The sequence below is a fragment of the Neovison vison genome, chromosome 3 (assembly GCF_020171115.1).
Source record: "Neovison vison isolate M4711 chromosome 3, ASM_NN_V1, whole genome shotgun sequence".
Classification (NCBI taxonomy): domain Eukaryota; kingdom Metazoa; phylum Chordata; class Mammalia; order Carnivora; family Mustelidae; genus Neogale; species Neogale vison.
In genome coordinates, this window is record NC_058093.1 from 161,024,409 (window position 1) to 161,041,504 (window position 17,096).

Genomic DNA, 17,096 nt, shown 5'->3' on the forward strand with positions numbered 1-17,096 from the left:
AGAGAGGCAGGTGCCCTAGAGGAACTTGATCCCAGGACCCTGGGATCCCAACCTGAGCCAAAGGCAGATGCTTAACCGACTGAGCCACCCAGGTGTCCCAACTACAAGCTATCAGTGTGCACACACTTTGATCCAAAAAGCCAGCGTGTCTAAGCAGCCTTACCTGTTCTTATTTTCTAGCTCGGCGATCAGCTGCCTCTGCTGCTTGTTTGCATCAATGGTGAAGGAGATGTCGGGAGCTCCCCGCTGTTGGGCCGGCTGCTGTAAAACACGTGGTTAACTATTTAACGTTGGGAAAGGAAACGGTGTGTGCTCGAGGAGACAGACATCATGAGGTAGGCAGACAGGAGAGAAGAAAATGATCTCTATCAAAGAAAGAAAAGCAAATACATGAAGTTGCCATTCATCTCCTAAAGGACCAGCTTCTCTACGGACCTGGAGGACACCTCTGCAATGAAAAGCGGAACAGCATTCTTTGGACGGCAAATACACAGAACACAGAATAAATAGTTTTGTAGCTTTCTTTTTTTAAATTCTTTTTTTACTTTTACTTTTTTTAAAAAAGTTTTATTTGTTATTTGCAAGAGAGTGAGAGAGAGAGGGATGGGGAGGGGTAGAGGGAGAAGGAGAGAGAGAATGTCCAGGTGACTCTGTGCTGAGCACAGAACACAGAGCCTGATGCAGGGCTCCATCTCATGACCCTGAGATCAGGACCTAAGCTGAAATCAAGAGTCGGATGCTTAACCAACTGAGCCACCCAAGCGCCCCTTGCTTTTTAAAGATTTATTTATGTATTTGAGAGAGAGAGAGAGAGAGAGAATACAGGGCGGGGCAGAGGGAGAGGGAGAAAGAGAATCTTTAGGCAGATTCCCTGCTGAGCGTGGAGATTGTTGCAGGGGTCAGTCTCATGACCCTGAGATCATGACCAGAGCCCAAATCAAGAGTCTGATGCCCAACCGACAGAGCCACCCGGGCGCCCCTGTTTTATAGCTTTCTGACTTGAAGTCTTTGGGATCTATTTCACTCTTGCCTTCCTGTCCCTATTGTGATAGTTCTCTCAGTATGGGCGGGAGTAAAAAATACTCTGCTATTGAGACACTTCTCTAGAATTACTGTTCAGTCACTGTAATGTACAGTTAAAAATTTCATAGTTTTAAAGTCCTAGTTACTAGGATTTTTCTTTTCTTCTTCTTTTGGTCAACACACTTTTAGCATTTCTTTATTCATATTTATTTATTAAGTATTATTAAGTATTATTCATACATTACACCCTTCCCCCACATTCATGCCATTCCATCATTCTTGGTCATGCAGTAGACTTTAACAACTGGCATATACACAGACATTGATTTTTCCATATATATATACACATATATATCCATGCATATACACACAAATTCCTCAATTGGATTTTAAACAAATTAAAAAGATCACAATTAATCTTTCCACCACAGAATGCCAAGATTTTAAAATCAGCACTGACTGACTAAGCCTGCAAAGACAAGGAAAACCTCAGCCTGCTTTTTAATGTCCAAATACATGACTGTAAGAAAGGTTAAGCTTGGTAAAATGTCTAGCTTTTATAAAGCTTTTCTATGATTTTTTAATTAGCATTTATTTTAAAACAAAGAAATGATCTATGTTGCTAATGAAGACATTTGAGGTCCTAGGTTTTATGTCCTAAATGGCTTTGTGGGTAGCTAAATCTGGCGTGTGGCATCTTTGACCTGTGATCCAGATTTTCCCTCTGATTTCATTACATAATTTTTTGTTTCTTTTACCTGTTACATATTGATAAAAGTAGAAAGTCCTCTGGGGCAGTTGTGAATTGGAGTCATTGTTTTGCTCTTTCTATTAACTGATCAGGAATGATCCAGAGAAATCAGGGGGTGGGCTGGTGCAGAAATATGGTGCTTAACCTCATATTGGAAGCTACGATTTCTGCTGTACCAGAACCATAGCTGGAGAGGGACAAAGGGAAGCTGTGGAAGACTCATGTGTAGGTCCTCGGGCCATCCAGTAACACCTCCTCAGCCCTGCCGTGGTAGCCCCGACCATCAGGATGACAGTGAACATGAATGACAGCCTCTCACTCAGACTACTTACCGAGGAAGTGGACTCTGCCGCCAGTCTTGCTGCATACCTGGCGATCAGCCTGTGCTCTTCATCAAGCCGGTTTGAACTCTCAAGCATACTGTTGAGAACAGAGCAAGAAGGAGACTGTTAGGCAATGAGAAAGATTGATGGGTTCCTATCACCGCCAGGGAGGTCTGCTATTTCAATTTTTCGGTGCAAAAATTTGAAAGCTCTACAAAACCCTGTTAGGTTAATGATCTCAGACTTGGATTCATGACATGATCTACTATGAGGCCAGGAAATTCCATTAATAAATCCTGTCTTCAGTCGATTCAACATCTTACTAAGAAAACTCCAAAGAAGAGTGACTTTACTTATCAACATGTCTCATAAAAGAATATTTTCTCTTTAATTTTATTGCCTGTAACATTTTTTATTTATGTATCAGAAAATATGGAAGAAAGACACAATCATCCCTCCACCAGTTGTGGGGTGCCTGAATGGCTAAGTCTGTTAAACATCCAACTCTTGATCTCACTCAGGTCTTGACCTCAGAGTTGTGAGTTAGAGCCCCACATTGGGTTCTATGCCCAGCATGGAGCCTGTGTAACCACAATAACAACAACAACACAACAATTGTGTTCAGCCTGCAGTGATCACCACCTCTTGGTATTCACAATCTTCTTCCTTGGGTATGGGCTGGGCTTCCTGGCTAGATTTTAATGGCTAGAATAGAGCAGAAGTAATGGAATGTCACTTCCAAGATTGGGCTATAAAAAGGACCATGGTTTCCATCTTGAGTATGGTTTCTCTCTCTTGAGCTCCTTTGGATTCCTTGCTCTTTGGGAAGCTAGCCACTTCCCATGTGATAAGGAACTGAAGCTAGCCAATAATAACCTTATAAATTATAGGCTATAATAGGTAGAGCCTTTAGATAAAATAACAGCACTAGCCAACAGTTTGATGGCAACCTCATGAAAATCCTTGAGCCACAGGCACCTACCTGGATTCCTGACCCACTGTGGGATAATAAACATTTGTTCCTTTAAGCTGCTAAGTTATTGGATAGTTTGTCACATGGCAACAGATAACTAATACAAATAGTTATCAATAATATCAGTACTCAGGTAGCTTGCCATTTTATATTTACTTCTAGAAAAATGGAATTATAGCAGTGACTTCTAATGACATTAATGGGAATTTTTTATTGTCTCATATAATTATAGAAATTGTTCATAGTAAAATAAGAATGATCTGAGTCCCTAAGAAACTAAATCAAATAGAAGCATTATCAACTCTCCCAAATTTCAGAAGTCCCTTCACTTAAGACTAAGTTTTGCATGCCATTAAAACAATTCTATGAAACATACCAGTAACATCAGTCTTGTTAACTGACTAGTTAATTATAATTTGGCTTATCAATTATTATGGTAAGTATTGGGTCAGGATCAAGATTAAAAACTAATTTCTCTCATCCCTAAATAATTTCTCCTCCATTTATATTTCTTACCTGTTAATCTTAAGCCTGTTTCTTAAAGAAAAAAAATCAATACTCATGATTATACACTGAAAGTAATACACTTCTGTGCCAATATTAAGGTTGTAAGAATTATCCATTGCAAAGACTTAAATCCATATAGAGTAATATATGGTTAGATTGTTTATATGTGTATTTACATAGAAAGTAAATACGCAACATAGTTTTTAACCTTGTTCTAAAGTGAGATGAGTGAAAATCATTATGTGTTTCCAGAATATTGGCTATGTCACTTTGTCACTTCCAAATAGCTTTCCCTGGCTGGCTGAATTCATTACTGTAATATTTTTTTCTTTCTTTTTTTGGTCATTCAGAAAACATTCCTGTCTCCATCATCTCTGCTCCAGTCTACACCCTACACATAGGCTAGCTACACCTATTCTGATCCTGAGTACTTCCCCTCTAGATTTAGCTCTTTTCTCTGGGCTACAATAACTATCTAGAACATTCCTGAATATCTGCATTTACTAAGTCACTTCTCCATCCTCAGAAAAAGTCTTCTCTTCCCTTTTGCCTACATGAGATAATGGATTAAAACAAATGGTTACTATGATGCCTAGAACGCATTAAGTGCTCAAAAGTCAATTATTGTTATTTTGCCTCTTAAGTAACCTCCTCATATTCATTAATGATTCAGGTCTCCTTCAAAATGTCATTTTCCATCCAACAACCATGCAGAGTAGGGCTTCTCACACTTTAGTGTATGTACTTATCACTCAGGGATCTTATAAAAAATGTAGTTTCTCATCTATAGTTGGGGGGGTGACACATCATATAGTTGTGGGGGGCAGAACCTGAGAATCTGCATTCCTAAGGAAACTTCCAAGATACATTGATCACATGAAATAAACCCCAAATGCAAACCACAGATGAGAAATAATATGAGTATTTAACTGATATCCATATAGCTTGTATGATATTTTGTAAACATTCCTTAAAACAGGAAATTCTAGGTTTCCAGGCTCACCAATCCCCATAGACTAAGATTTCAATCAGCATACAAAAGACTTGGAATAAGAAAATAACTGTAATACCAAAGGAGTTAGTTCTGGAGAACTGATGCTTTAAAGCAAATGCTTATCTCTATAACACAACGTCTGCCCTCCGCAGTGGTTAAAAATAGTAACTGAATTTCTTGTTATAGCTTTAATAAAAAAAAAAAAAAGTTACACTCTCTTCACTTTAAACCTAAAACGACTCCACAAAGAAATAATTTAATTTGATTTTAATATGTTTATCATTTCTGGCTCATATTTGAAATAATATGCCTAATATGCCTAATTCAGCACAGTTGTGTAGACAACAAGGCCCATTGTTCTAAGCCCGGGGCAATGATCCGTTTGCCAAAAAGTGACTTTGTCAAAAACATTTGTGAGTGTTTTGATAATTAAATAATAAAAAAAGTGATAAAAAAAACCTCATGATAAAAGTGTCTTTTATCATGAATGACCAGCAAGTATAAATAATGTAAAGGTTACATTAAAAAAAGCCTCTTGGAGACACAAGATGTGAAGTATGGGATCCTGTCTCTTAAGCTATAACTCATCCTTCCGTGCCTTTCCTCCCCCAGCCCTGAGTGAATGAGGGGTGGAGTGATACATTACCCCTTTGTGCACACACACGATTTATGAGTCCACATGTGCCATTTCAGTATGCTCAAATTATCCAAGGGTGAATGAGGCATTCCTCTGATAAATTCCATTATTTCAAGACTTCAATTACAAATAGTTGAAAATGAATGGCCAATAATCCCTAAATCATTAAAGAAATACCAATTCTAACACTTTCTCCATCTCTGGCTATTCATTTCAAGACTTTATAATCAATAATCTTGCTACAAGACCATGATGAATTAAAAAGTGGCTGCTGTGTCGACTGCATTTCAGAGCAGGGAAATCTATTATTCTGAAAGCTCTCCACTTTCTACCTTAAATGCATGGCCAGTGTGTGTTGCTAGTGATTTCAAAATGGCATTCTAGGCAACACAAGTGGCCTCGATGGAGGTGAGGCTTACTACCTTGTGATTTAGCAAAGATTTCTTTGGTTTCTCTGAAAGCCTATTCTGACTACCCAGGTAGGACGATCAAAGAATAATGTGGCCCAAAGGGCAGCAGAAATACTTTCATGTTTCCTCATAATATTTTCCATTTGTCTGAATGGGTGAGAGGAATTTTATCAGTAGAGATTTATTTTTAAGGTCATTAGGCCTTCTGTACCATTCTTCTATTAAAATGCAAACGGGGGGGGGGGCGCCTGGGTGGCTCAGTGGGTTAAAGCCGCTGCCTTCAGCTCGGGTCATGGTCCCAGGGTCCTGGGATGGAGCCCCGCATCGGGCTCTCTGCTCAGCAGGGAGCCTGCTTCCTTCTCTCTCTCTCTGCCTGCCTCCCTGCCTGCTTGTGATCTCTGTCTGTCAAATAAATAAATAAAATCTTAAAAAATAAATAAATAAAATGCAAACAGGGAAGAGAAAGGGTACTTCCTGAGAAGGCATTCCTAGTTGCTCCGAAGTGGAGGATTACTCTATGAGGTTATTTCCTACCTTTCCAGTTGTTTGAGAGCAAAATGCTCTGGCGGTGGAGCCGGTTCAGGCCTTCAGCAGTCAGTGAGCAGAAGGGAGTTAGGGTGGAAAAGAGCAAAATGAATCTGGGGCCCAGGACATGATTTTATGGGATTGAAGAATGGGGGAGGAAATGAACTAATTCTCAGAGCTTCAACTGTTGGCTCTTGACTATTTTAAAAGGAAAAGACAGGAAATCATGAAATGGCAATCTTCCTGGGTAGTAATAATAAAATTTACCATGATAATGGCATCTCTTTATCAAGACTCTGACTTTACCAGCTCACTAGGTTGTAACCCCAAGGCCATGCATTCTACTTTCTTCAAACTAAAAAATTTCTCCATTTGCTTCTATTCCAGGGGTCACTGATGTGCTCCAGGCCACTGTCATCTGGAATTAGCATACAGCCTTCTCAACAGGTTCCTCTCATTTTAGACTTCTTCTTCCCTCTAATTCATTTTGCATCCTGTAGTCAATGAGCTTTTTAAAAATGAATTTGGGGGGCACCTGGGTGGCTCAGTGGGTTAAAGCCTCTGCCTTCGGCTTGGGTTGTGATCCCAGGGTCCTGGGATCGAGGCCCACATCGGGCTTTCTGCTCAGAAGGGAGCCTGTTTCCTTTCCTCCTCTCTCTCTGCCTGCTTCTCTGCCTACTTGTGATTTCTGCCTGCCAAATAAATAAAATAAATAAAATCTTTTTTAAAAAAAATGAATTTGGTTGTAACATGTATAGAATCCTTCAATGGGTTCTCATTTTTCAAACTCTTCCCTAAGACTCGGGAGGTCCTGCATAATCTAGCTTCATCCTTTACCCCCCACCCCACCCCAACAGCCCCCAGTACTCTAGCAGCCTTCCCCAGTTGAGTTCCTCAAGGAGGAGTTCCACATTTTCTCTCAGCTCTGAGCAATCTTTCCCTCCTCTGCTCGCTTCCACTTGGCTAGTTCTTCTTCATCAGGCTCTTTACTGGCCATTTCCCATCCTCGCCTCCAACCTCTAAATTCAGGTTATTGCTCCTCACATAGCAAAGGGCACTCAGCACTGTCTGCCCTTCCTGTACCTGGTACCCTTCCTGATTTAATAGCCTTTTCACTTGTCTTACTCCTTCACTACACTGTAGCTTTTTTGAGAGAAGAATGGTTCAATCATTTCACTGTTAGATCTTGAATGTTTAGCACAGAGCTTGGAACACAGCAGGACATGCCTAAGCATTAGGGGGACAAAAGAACAAATACATGTTAGTTCTCTTTGGCTCCTAGGGTCATGGACTTTGGACCATGTCTTCTATCTCCTTCTTGGCTCTGCATGCATCCTCAGCACTGAGAAAATCAGAAGGGTACAGATAAAACACAGCACTGTAACATCAGCCATGCTGTCTAAAATCACACAGAATTATTCACATTTGGCAGAGCGAAAATCAGGATGCAATCAATTGCTGTGTGCAATTCCCATCTGCTCTTTCTAGGTGCTAAAGTTCATAGAAATGTCATTATACTCTTTTATATTTATCCACATCAGATCTTCCTCACCCTTAACCATGGAAAATTCTCTTAGGTTCACATTTTATGATTATTGTTTTAAAGACTGGGAAAGCAGATGGTATCTGGAAAAGGTAAGCTCCCATTCAGAAGAAATGCTTACTCTTACGGATGAATACAGGTAGGAATGTTATCTAAGGGTGTGTGTGAGGTGGGACTGGATCATTTCTGAATTCACAGCTTAGCCCTCTTAGGTACTAGCTGTGCAACTTTGGGCAAATCATTTAACCTCTCTGTGCTTCAGTTCTCTCATCTATAATATGGGGGACACAGTGAGCAGTGCCAGGGCACACGGTGAGACTATGAAAGTATTCTTTTTACTTTTACCTTTTCTTTTTTCCCCCCAGAGATTTTTACTTATTTTAGAGAGAGAGAATGAGAGAGAGCAAGTGAGTGAGGGGAAGAGCAGAGTGGGAAAGAATCTGAAGCAGACACTGTGCTGAGCACAAAGCCCCACACAGGGCTCGATCTCACCACCCAGAGATCATGACCTGAGGAGATATCAAGAGTCCGTTGCTTAACTGACTGTGCCACCCAAAAGCCCCTACTTTACCTCAAATGGTGTAACCATTTTTGCACCATCATCTTCTTATCTACAAATTAGCTTTTGCTCAAGAACATATGATTAGTTACTGGCTAGTATTCTGGGGTTTACCAAGAAGAAGAAAGCACAGTTGGTTGAATCAGTGAAGGGTTTTACAGAAACTCTAGGGGAACTTCACATCTCTGAAATCCTAAGCAAAGGGAGGAGTCAGCTAACAGTGGCAGCCTTCTCTTCTTTCTCCAAGGCTGCATAATGCCGTTAATTTGTCACCAAATGTCCTTTTCACACAATATATCATTTTATCAACCAGCATAAGAGAACAGGCCCCACATATTTCAGCACACTTAGAGAAAGCATTCTCTGAAGTTGATCCATTTAACCATATTGGTGAACACCCATGAGCTATCATTCGTTTTCTGCCATATTATAATGGACAGGTTTACGATATGAGATTTTAAAATCTATTTATTGCATGCCTTTCATCCTATTCAAAATCAGGCGAGGAACAAATATTGTGTTATTCCCATGCGTCTGGTACTACACTAGCTCATTTGTACCAATAACTTCCTCAGATTGGGACTGTCTCTCTTGTTTCCCACGGAAACTTAAAATGTGTTAGAATCTATCACCGAGAAATGAACTCATCTTAAAATCAATTTCTCATCTGAGTATGCTGAGCAAACCTCTGTGGGAACAATGCAACCACTGCAGTTATGTGCACAGGTGGCGTGGCACCCTTCAGATTCATATTTCTAGAATCCTAGGGAATAGCTTTCTCAGAAGTCTAGTTTTAAATTTTTTTAAAAAAGATTTTATTTATTTATTTGAGAATAGGGAGGATGGGCAGAGGAAGAGGGAGAAGCAGACTCCCTGATGAGCAAGGAGCATGACAAGGAGCTCAATCCCAGGACCCCGGGATCATGACCTGAACTGATGGCAGATACTTAACTGACTGAGCCACCCAGGCACCCCAGAAGTCTATTTTTGGAACTGAACTCATAAACATTTTATAGAAGAAAAGGAATAGGGTTAATAAGGAAACAAAAACTCACAAATAAGAGACACTTTCAGTGAGTGTAGGTAATACCTTTTTTTCTTTCAGCAGGCTGCAATACATTTACATTTTTCAAATCAGCCTTTACTGAAAAGAGCCAAGTTTTAGCCTACACATTAAAAAAAATAAATCCAATTTGGTGGATTTAATGTTGAGGTGGGTCATGGATTGAACTGTGTCTTCCCCAAAATTCATGTGTTGAAGCCCTAAGCCCTAGTACCTCAGAATGTGACCATATTTGGAGTTAGGGTTTTTGAAGAGGTAAGTAAAGTAAAACGAGGTTTTACTAAGCCAACATGAGTGGTGTCCTTATAAGAAGCAGAAGAGAACTAAGGATGTTTATGCACAGAGAAAAGGCCATGTGAGAACAAGGCAAGAAGGTGGCCATCTGTGGGCTGATGGGAGAGAGACCTCAGGAGATATCAGAACTGTTGGCACCTTAGTCTTGGACTTCTAGCCTCCAGAATGGAGAGAAAATAAATTTCTGTTGTCTAAGATGCAGTCTGTGGTATTTTGCTATAGTGGCCCTAGCAAACTAATACACAGTGAAAGAGATCAGAGAACATTCAAATTAAAAAAAAATTTTTTTTCCCAATATCACTTTTAGTTTAGATGTTTTTTTTTGCCCCCCTCCCCCCATTAGCTGCTTTCGTCATGTCAGTGAATTGCTGATGCTTGTCTTTATCCAGGTTTACCACTGTTCTCTATGTAAAGCTTAATACTTTACTTTTTCACCTATTTTATACTCCTTCACTAAATGTTCAACCTAAGGGTTAACTTATAATAGGTGATGTTTTTAAGTAGCAAAAATATTCATTTTACAATTAAAAAAGATTTTCTGAGATGTCCTAACAATTCTGTTTAAGGTAAGAGGGAATTTTATACCCATAGCACCATCAACATCCCATGACGTCAACAGATATTTTTTGTGCACCTGCAGGCACTGTGTTAGGTGCCAGAGATATGGTAATGAACAAGTTAGAGAAGCTCCCTGCTCTACAGAGAAGGCAGCTGGTAAACCATTCAACCAACCAGCTGACCAACCAATGGTTACAGTCACAGTAAGAATGAAATAAACATTACACCATGATAGAGATTAGTATGGGAGGCCTCCTGGAGGAGATGCCTTTAATCTGAGTTTGGAAGCCAGAGAAGTAGCCTTTACATACATGTAAAGAGAATCAGTGCACACATGTGTGGCTGGACAGAGCAAGGGTAAAGTGGGAAGAATGTTCTTGGCACAGGGAAGAACCTAGCATCATGGTCCTGAGGCAGTTTTAGGAACTGTGTTTAGGACTGATTAAAGTGGATGCTGCTAAGTATTGGGATTAAGTGAAAGAAACCCATGGGACTGGGACTGAGATAGGACAGAGCAAGGGCTGGTTTGGACACAGGCTTGTAGGCCTGATGAAGTCTGGGTTTTAAACCAAGTGAAGCGGGAATCTATTAAAGGGTTTTAAGGAGGCAAGCCAATAAAAATTTAGACCTCATTATGAAACCTAGAAATGGGTCAAATATGTAATTTCCTATACTTGAGGAAAACACAAGAAAAACAAATTTTGACCTATTTCTATGCAATCAGGGGTCTAATAACTAAGTGACAGGAATTGGTCATGACATCAAAGAATGGACAGGAGCCTTCAACTGCACTCCTTCTCTCCCTTATACAGGGGGTCTTTTCAGAGCTAAGAGCAATATGCCAGAAGCTTATGAATATGGCAAGTATCAAGGATATAATTATGGGTACAGTTAGAAGTTCCAGGCTGGTTTCCCATCTTTTTAGTTTGCCTGCCCCAATCAGTCCCTATAAACCTCTAATAAGGCCAGTACTTGATGAGCTTTAGGGACAGGAAGAAAAAGCCCTCACCATATTACATTTTAATAACCCTTCTCCCCCATTGGAGAAGATGGTTAAAAACCATTAAGGCTTTTAAAACTTCACTGAATTAGGAAGACAGCAGGAATTCTCCCTTGAGCTACAGTGAATTGATGTCACTTACTTGACATCAGAACCAGCAAGGACACAGAAGTGTTTCTCTAATTTATCAGTAGACTATTTACAAATGAGTCAGTTTCCCATTGTATTAAATAGTTAATATGGGGAAAAGGCTCCCACACAGACTTAATCAGGAGCATATATGAATAATTACAAAACAAATATTTTAATTAAGAACAGCTATTAGGTTCTTGTTTGTAGACCATCTCATGGAGGGTATAGAGACAGGGAGCCTGAGGAATGGGGTGGAAAACAGATGGGACCTGGTGACAGAAGACCTGTGTGCAAGCACTTGATAGCATGTGACCTTGTATAAGCTTTTAACGTGTCTAACATTTTCTTATCAGTGAAATAGAATTAATAATATCCAAACTTATAGAGCTTTGGTGAGCAAATAATGTGTAAGAAAGGGCTCTGTAGTTTTTGAAGAGCTTCATAAATGTAACATTTATTATTCATATTCTGGCTGCCATGATAAAATACAGGAGACTGAAGACAAAATTCTTGCTATTTTGAAGATTGTAATTAAAATGGAAAACCACAATGCGTAGACTAAATACAGAAATGATAACTTTAACAACTACCATTCCTATTAGTAGTATGCACTCAAATATCTGTTAAAATGAAATAAAAATAATGTAGTAGAATTTGCGTGGCACCTGGGTGGCTCAGTGGGTTAAAGCCTCTGCCTTCAGCTCAGGTCATGATCCCAGGGTCCTGGGATTGAGCCCCATATTGGGCTCTCTGCTCAGCGGGGACCCTGCTTCCCTTCCTCTCTCTGCCTACCTCTCTGCCTACTTGTGATCTCTGTCTATCAAATAAATGTAGTAGGATTTGCAATTTCAGGAAACAGGTATGCAGTGGGCTAGATGCAGTGGGGAGTAGTGTCTACAGAGATTCTAGAAAATCTTTCTGGGGGGGAACATGTGTTTATGTAGGTTTTATAATAGGCAATGTAGCATGATTAGGAGCTTGGGATCCAGCAGATAATGGCTGAGGTCTGTGATCTGTTTCATAGCTATGTGACTATGGGAGAGTCATGTAAACTCTGTAAATTGATACTTTTATTTATCTATAAAATAGGGAAGAATGCATTTACTCTATGGGCTTACTCTAAGGACTAGGGGAAGTTATGTAAATAAAGTTTTTACACAGTGCTTCGCAGGAGGCATGTGCTTTGAAAAATGGTAGTTTTTATGACTATTACCCTTTCATATCTCACCAGAGTTGAAGGACAGTGAAGCATTATAAGCTATTAAGATGACAGAGAAGGTGAGAGATCACTACCTCACTTCCATAATCATGGCCGGTGTGGGGAATTGTTAGGATCTAATTCAATACAGAGGAAAGAGAAGAAAAATGAGAAATTCAGAAGAGAAGTTCAAAATTTCTAAGGACAGAAAAAAGCATACAGAAATTTGGAGGGCAGCACCTCTTAACAAGTAGATGTGAGGAGTCTCTGTGGAGACAGTTTTACTGTCTTAAGTGACCATCAAGCCAATATGATCAATCACTTGAGTAGGGAAAACGACTGGTAGCAATGAACTGGGAGCTTTTCTCTTTGGAGACTTCTTTGTTACAAATTTAATTAAGAAAAGGTCAAAGAAGAGTGGGAGAAGTAACTGGAGTGTGCTCAGAATTAGTGGGGAGAGGACCCAGTATAAGACCATGGCTTTGCCTTCAGACATGATTGAATCTGTAATAATAATACTCTTCTTTGAGGAATGTCAATACATTTTTTTGTGGGGGGGGTATAATTTAGTATTTAGTTCTGTTGTTTCAGCTGCCATATAATATTGGGGATCCAAACTCATTGGGAATAAGATTAAAAGCAATCAATCTTCTCTCTTACAGTTTTGAGAGGCTGAGAGGTAACAAAGAAGTGGAACTTTTGGATCTACAAATCTGGCAACTTTGAACAAAGAGGTGGAGTCAGCTGAAGAGAGCTTTTTATTTTTATCTTCGTGAGGTGTAGCATAAAGTACACAATGAAACTAGTGTGCTAGTTATATTTTTTAAAAATACAAATTAAGATAAATATGTAACTACTAAAAGATGTTCATCGATGTATCACCTAAAATCATCTCTGGTACTAATTTTTTAAGAATAGTTCTATTCATCAGGAGCAGGAAACAGTCCAGGGAGGAGAGTTCTAGAAACAAAGAGGTGGCTAACAATACCAAGTGATGAAGGAGATGAGGACTGGGTAGTGGCCATCACATGTTTCAGGGATGCTTTTTGTGAAATAGTAGAGGGAAGGAGGAGGCTATTTTAAAGGCAATTTAACCCATAGGTTCACTTAATATTTATTTATTTATTTATTTATTATTATTTTTTAAGATTTTATTTATTTATTTGACAGAGAGAAATCACAAGTAGGCAGAGAGGCAGGCAGAGAGAGAGAGAGGGAAGCAGGCTCCCTGCCGAGCAGAGAGCCCGATGTGGGACTCGATCCCAGGACTCTGAGATCATGACCTGAGCCGAAGGCAGCGGCTTAACCCACTGAGCCACCCAGGGGCCCCTCACTTAATATTTATAATGGCAGACAAAACAAAACAAAACAACAAAACAAAACATTAGCCCTTAGTTCAGAGAAAGTTAGAGTTATTAAGCAAAATTCAAATATTTCCAAGGAACTGGTTTGCTAAACACATTTTTAAACACAGGAGTCTAAACTAGACTGAAACATATGATAAATACATAGTCTGTCCACTTATTTTCATTCAATTTGCAAGTGTACGTTTACTATCAAAACCAAGTAACTTCAACCATTGGGAGGAATCTCCTAGGTTGCAATTAAAATAGAGAAAAACTGTACAAATGTCTTTATCCAAATATGCAAGGCTATCAGAATTTACACATTTGATACACATTTGGACGTAAGCTCTGCATATTCTCCCACTTGAAAGCAGGCTTTATGAGGATGGTTCTCCAGAAATACTGGTAAGTCGGAGAAGAACTGAAAGACAATTTTTCCCACTGTTATCATTAAGGAAATGATTTCCATAGTATGAGCTCATCCCATCACTTTCCCTCTTTTCACTTCTATCTTAAATGAACAGAGCATTGTCCTCCCAATCAGCAGAGACATCCACGACCTTGGAATAAGACAAATTCTTGCATCAGTGTTGTGGTAATTTGACATGGCACGTGTGACACAGAACTGACTGGTGGAACCCAGAGCTCTGCGTCCACTGAAGGCTAATATAGAGCATGGCCTCCCCTTACACCAGTTTTCCCTTTAGCTCTGATGAATTCCATGGTACATGAATGGGAAGTATCCAAACTAACATCATGAAAGACGTCTTAACTGGATCAGTTCAACAATGACTTAGTGACACCTGTGGCACCCATTTGCCGCTTTGCTGAGACTTCTTGACGAGGGATCAGATTGTTACCCTCCCTAATGACAGTGAAGCAGCCCAACCTGCACTAACCATGATGGGTTGTTCCGGAGCCTGTCGACATACAACCCGATGAGAACATGTTCATCAGCTAGCCTGTCTGCCACATTCAGGCTGTACTGTATCCTGAAACAGGGCAGGAGGAAGAAAGGGTGTTGGTAGGAGAGGCGAACAGAAGTAAGCAGAGTAGGTAGGAGTGAGTTGTGATAGAAAAGGCATTTAGAAAACCAAGCAGGTAGAGGAAAAGTTAAGTTATGTTCCATGAAAAAATCCAAGCAAAATCCAAGCAACGAAATACACAATTCCATTTCACTAATTAAAAAAAAAAAAAAATTCCATTTAGGTAAAGTAGCTTTTAAGAAAACAGATTTGCATTCTTCAAGCCACTAAAGCCAAGAAATTCATCTGTACAGTAAACACATCGATTGGGTTGCAAGCAGAGAGTAAATATCCTTGGGAAAATCAAATCTAAAGTTTAGTCGTTAAAAAAAAAAAAAAGAAGTCAGAGAAAGTGAGTAACACAGATGTGTCTACACCAACGAACTACATGGTACTGTTAGTGGGGTTATAACAGAGCTCCTTTTACTAAATCAAATGTAGTCTTTCAAACGCAAAGCATTTTTGACACAAGAAATCTCCATTTTTAGTTTAGTTAATTCAGGCTTACAGTACACTCTGGCTTTAACTTACCCTTTGCCCTTCAGAAAAGCCGGAGCAGCCCTAGCCAGCAGTTTGTTCTGCTCTACTTCACTGTCCTTGGGAGGAGAGCTAGTTAATAAGATGGGAAAGCCAAGAAGAGCATAAACACAGCAATGCATTCAAGAACAGAACTGGCTACAGAAACTCCCGAGTCTAGATCCAAGCTCCATTTGGATGGCTGTCTTGTTACCCTGAAAGGTTCCAGATGTTTTCAGATTTCCACAGAGTTGAACTAGGAGCAGAAATCTGGCCTGAGAACCATAACTGAAATTACACAAGCGTCCATGATCCCTGATTTGACCTCGTTATTTGCTTAAGCAACAGACTGCATATACCTGAATGTAATGAAAATTCATTCAACATTCATTATGGACTATCATGTCATCAGCCCAATAGTTCACTAAGTGCTGCCAGCTTTTAGATCCCATTCAAAGAATATACTTCTCCAGTCTTCCCTATATTTTCCAACTTTCTGAGTTGAAGAGAGATTTGAAAATTACCTACAGACTGCGGTCCTATTTGAAGTGCTTTACTACTCCAGGCACAAGTCACCTGACCCCTGATGAGAAGCTGCAAAGAAAACTTTCAGAGAAATATAAATATATATTCATATTCCCTGGGTCTATGACTGGTGAACAGAGTCCTATCAATACAGCAAATTCTTATCATTTTAGGTTCATTATGAGGAACACTCATTTAGTAATTTAAATGATAGTTTTAAAAGTTTAAAGTGTGGTTTTATTAAGTGACCAAAAGAAATAGAAATAATAATTAATAAATTACGGCCAACCGAAAGTCATCCAGGATCTACTGAGCACGCTTCTTTAGGAAGAATGGTATTGATCCTTAGTGATACAATTGGACTTGTAATGTGATTAAAGGGAGGCCTGCTCCTTTGTAGGTTGATAATTTTCCCTAAAGCTGGTGTACTGAAAACTACCCTCCCACCCTTCACATGGAGAATACAAAAATTAACTGTCTGACTTTGATGACCAAATCTTTAATTTCTGGGGTTGAAATAACAAAGTGTTACCACAAACTTTCCCAACATTTCAACAGGTTCTAAATGTTATGTATGTATTAAGATGGCTTATAAAGTAGTTAAAATCTTAAAAACTTCAACAAGTTTTAAGGATTTACTAGGAAGTATCACTCGCTTAGACCATGAAGTACAAAGAAAATACAAACGTGAAAACCAGTATCACATTAGAATTATGCACATCATAACTAGAATTCTTGTTTTATAATTGTATATACTAAGAGGTTATGGAAGTAGTGAGATCTCTGGCAAACTTAAAATCAAAATTGATTTATAAAGAGAATGTCTAGTAGAGAGTAGCACTCATGTTTGTTGACTGTATGACCTCACTTAGCTTTGCAGGAACGCACCTATTACTCAAAGAGTACAACTGCATCTAAATGAAACTGACTTTAAAAATGAAATGATTAGTGTTCAAGGAGAATTCAAGCTCTTGGTGAACATAATGGTTTTTTTCCAGCCTACTGATCTTCACCTTTGAAGATGATGAAGTTGCCCATTAGGATGAAATAGCCACCTTAAGCCATCATGGTTGGTATTTTCCTATCATCCCACCAAAGCAGCATTCCAAACCTTGCCTTCTGAAGCACATCCTTCTGTATTCATTATCCAGTAACGATAGTCTCTGCTGCCCAATTACCACCCTTCCCAACTTC

General features: G+C 39.4%; 1 protein-coding gene across 25 annotated transcripts in view; it reads right to left on the reverse strand.

Moving 5' to 3' along the window:
- Positions 1-17,096, reverse strand: part of DTNA (dystrobrevin alpha) — a 355,640-nt gene that overhangs the window by 37,283 nt on the left and 301,261 nt on the right. For 15 of the 25 annotated variants that reach the window (XM_044243173.1, XM_044243174.1, XM_044243176.1 and 12 more), the window contains 4 exons: positions 15,393-15,470; positions 14,736-14,828; positions 2,107-2,194; positions 164-261 (listed from right to left, as the gene is read on the reverse strand). In XM_044243173.1, the coding sequence (XP_044099108.1) occupies positions 164-261; positions 2,107-2,194; positions 14,736-14,828; positions 15,393-15,470 (357 nt within the window). The remainder of the gene's footprint in view (positions 1-163; positions 262-2,106; positions 2,195-14,735; positions 14,829-15,392; positions 15,471-17,096) is intronic. The other 10 variants (XM_044243191.1, XM_044243190.1, XM_044243188.1 and 7 more) reach the window with 2 other exon arrangements.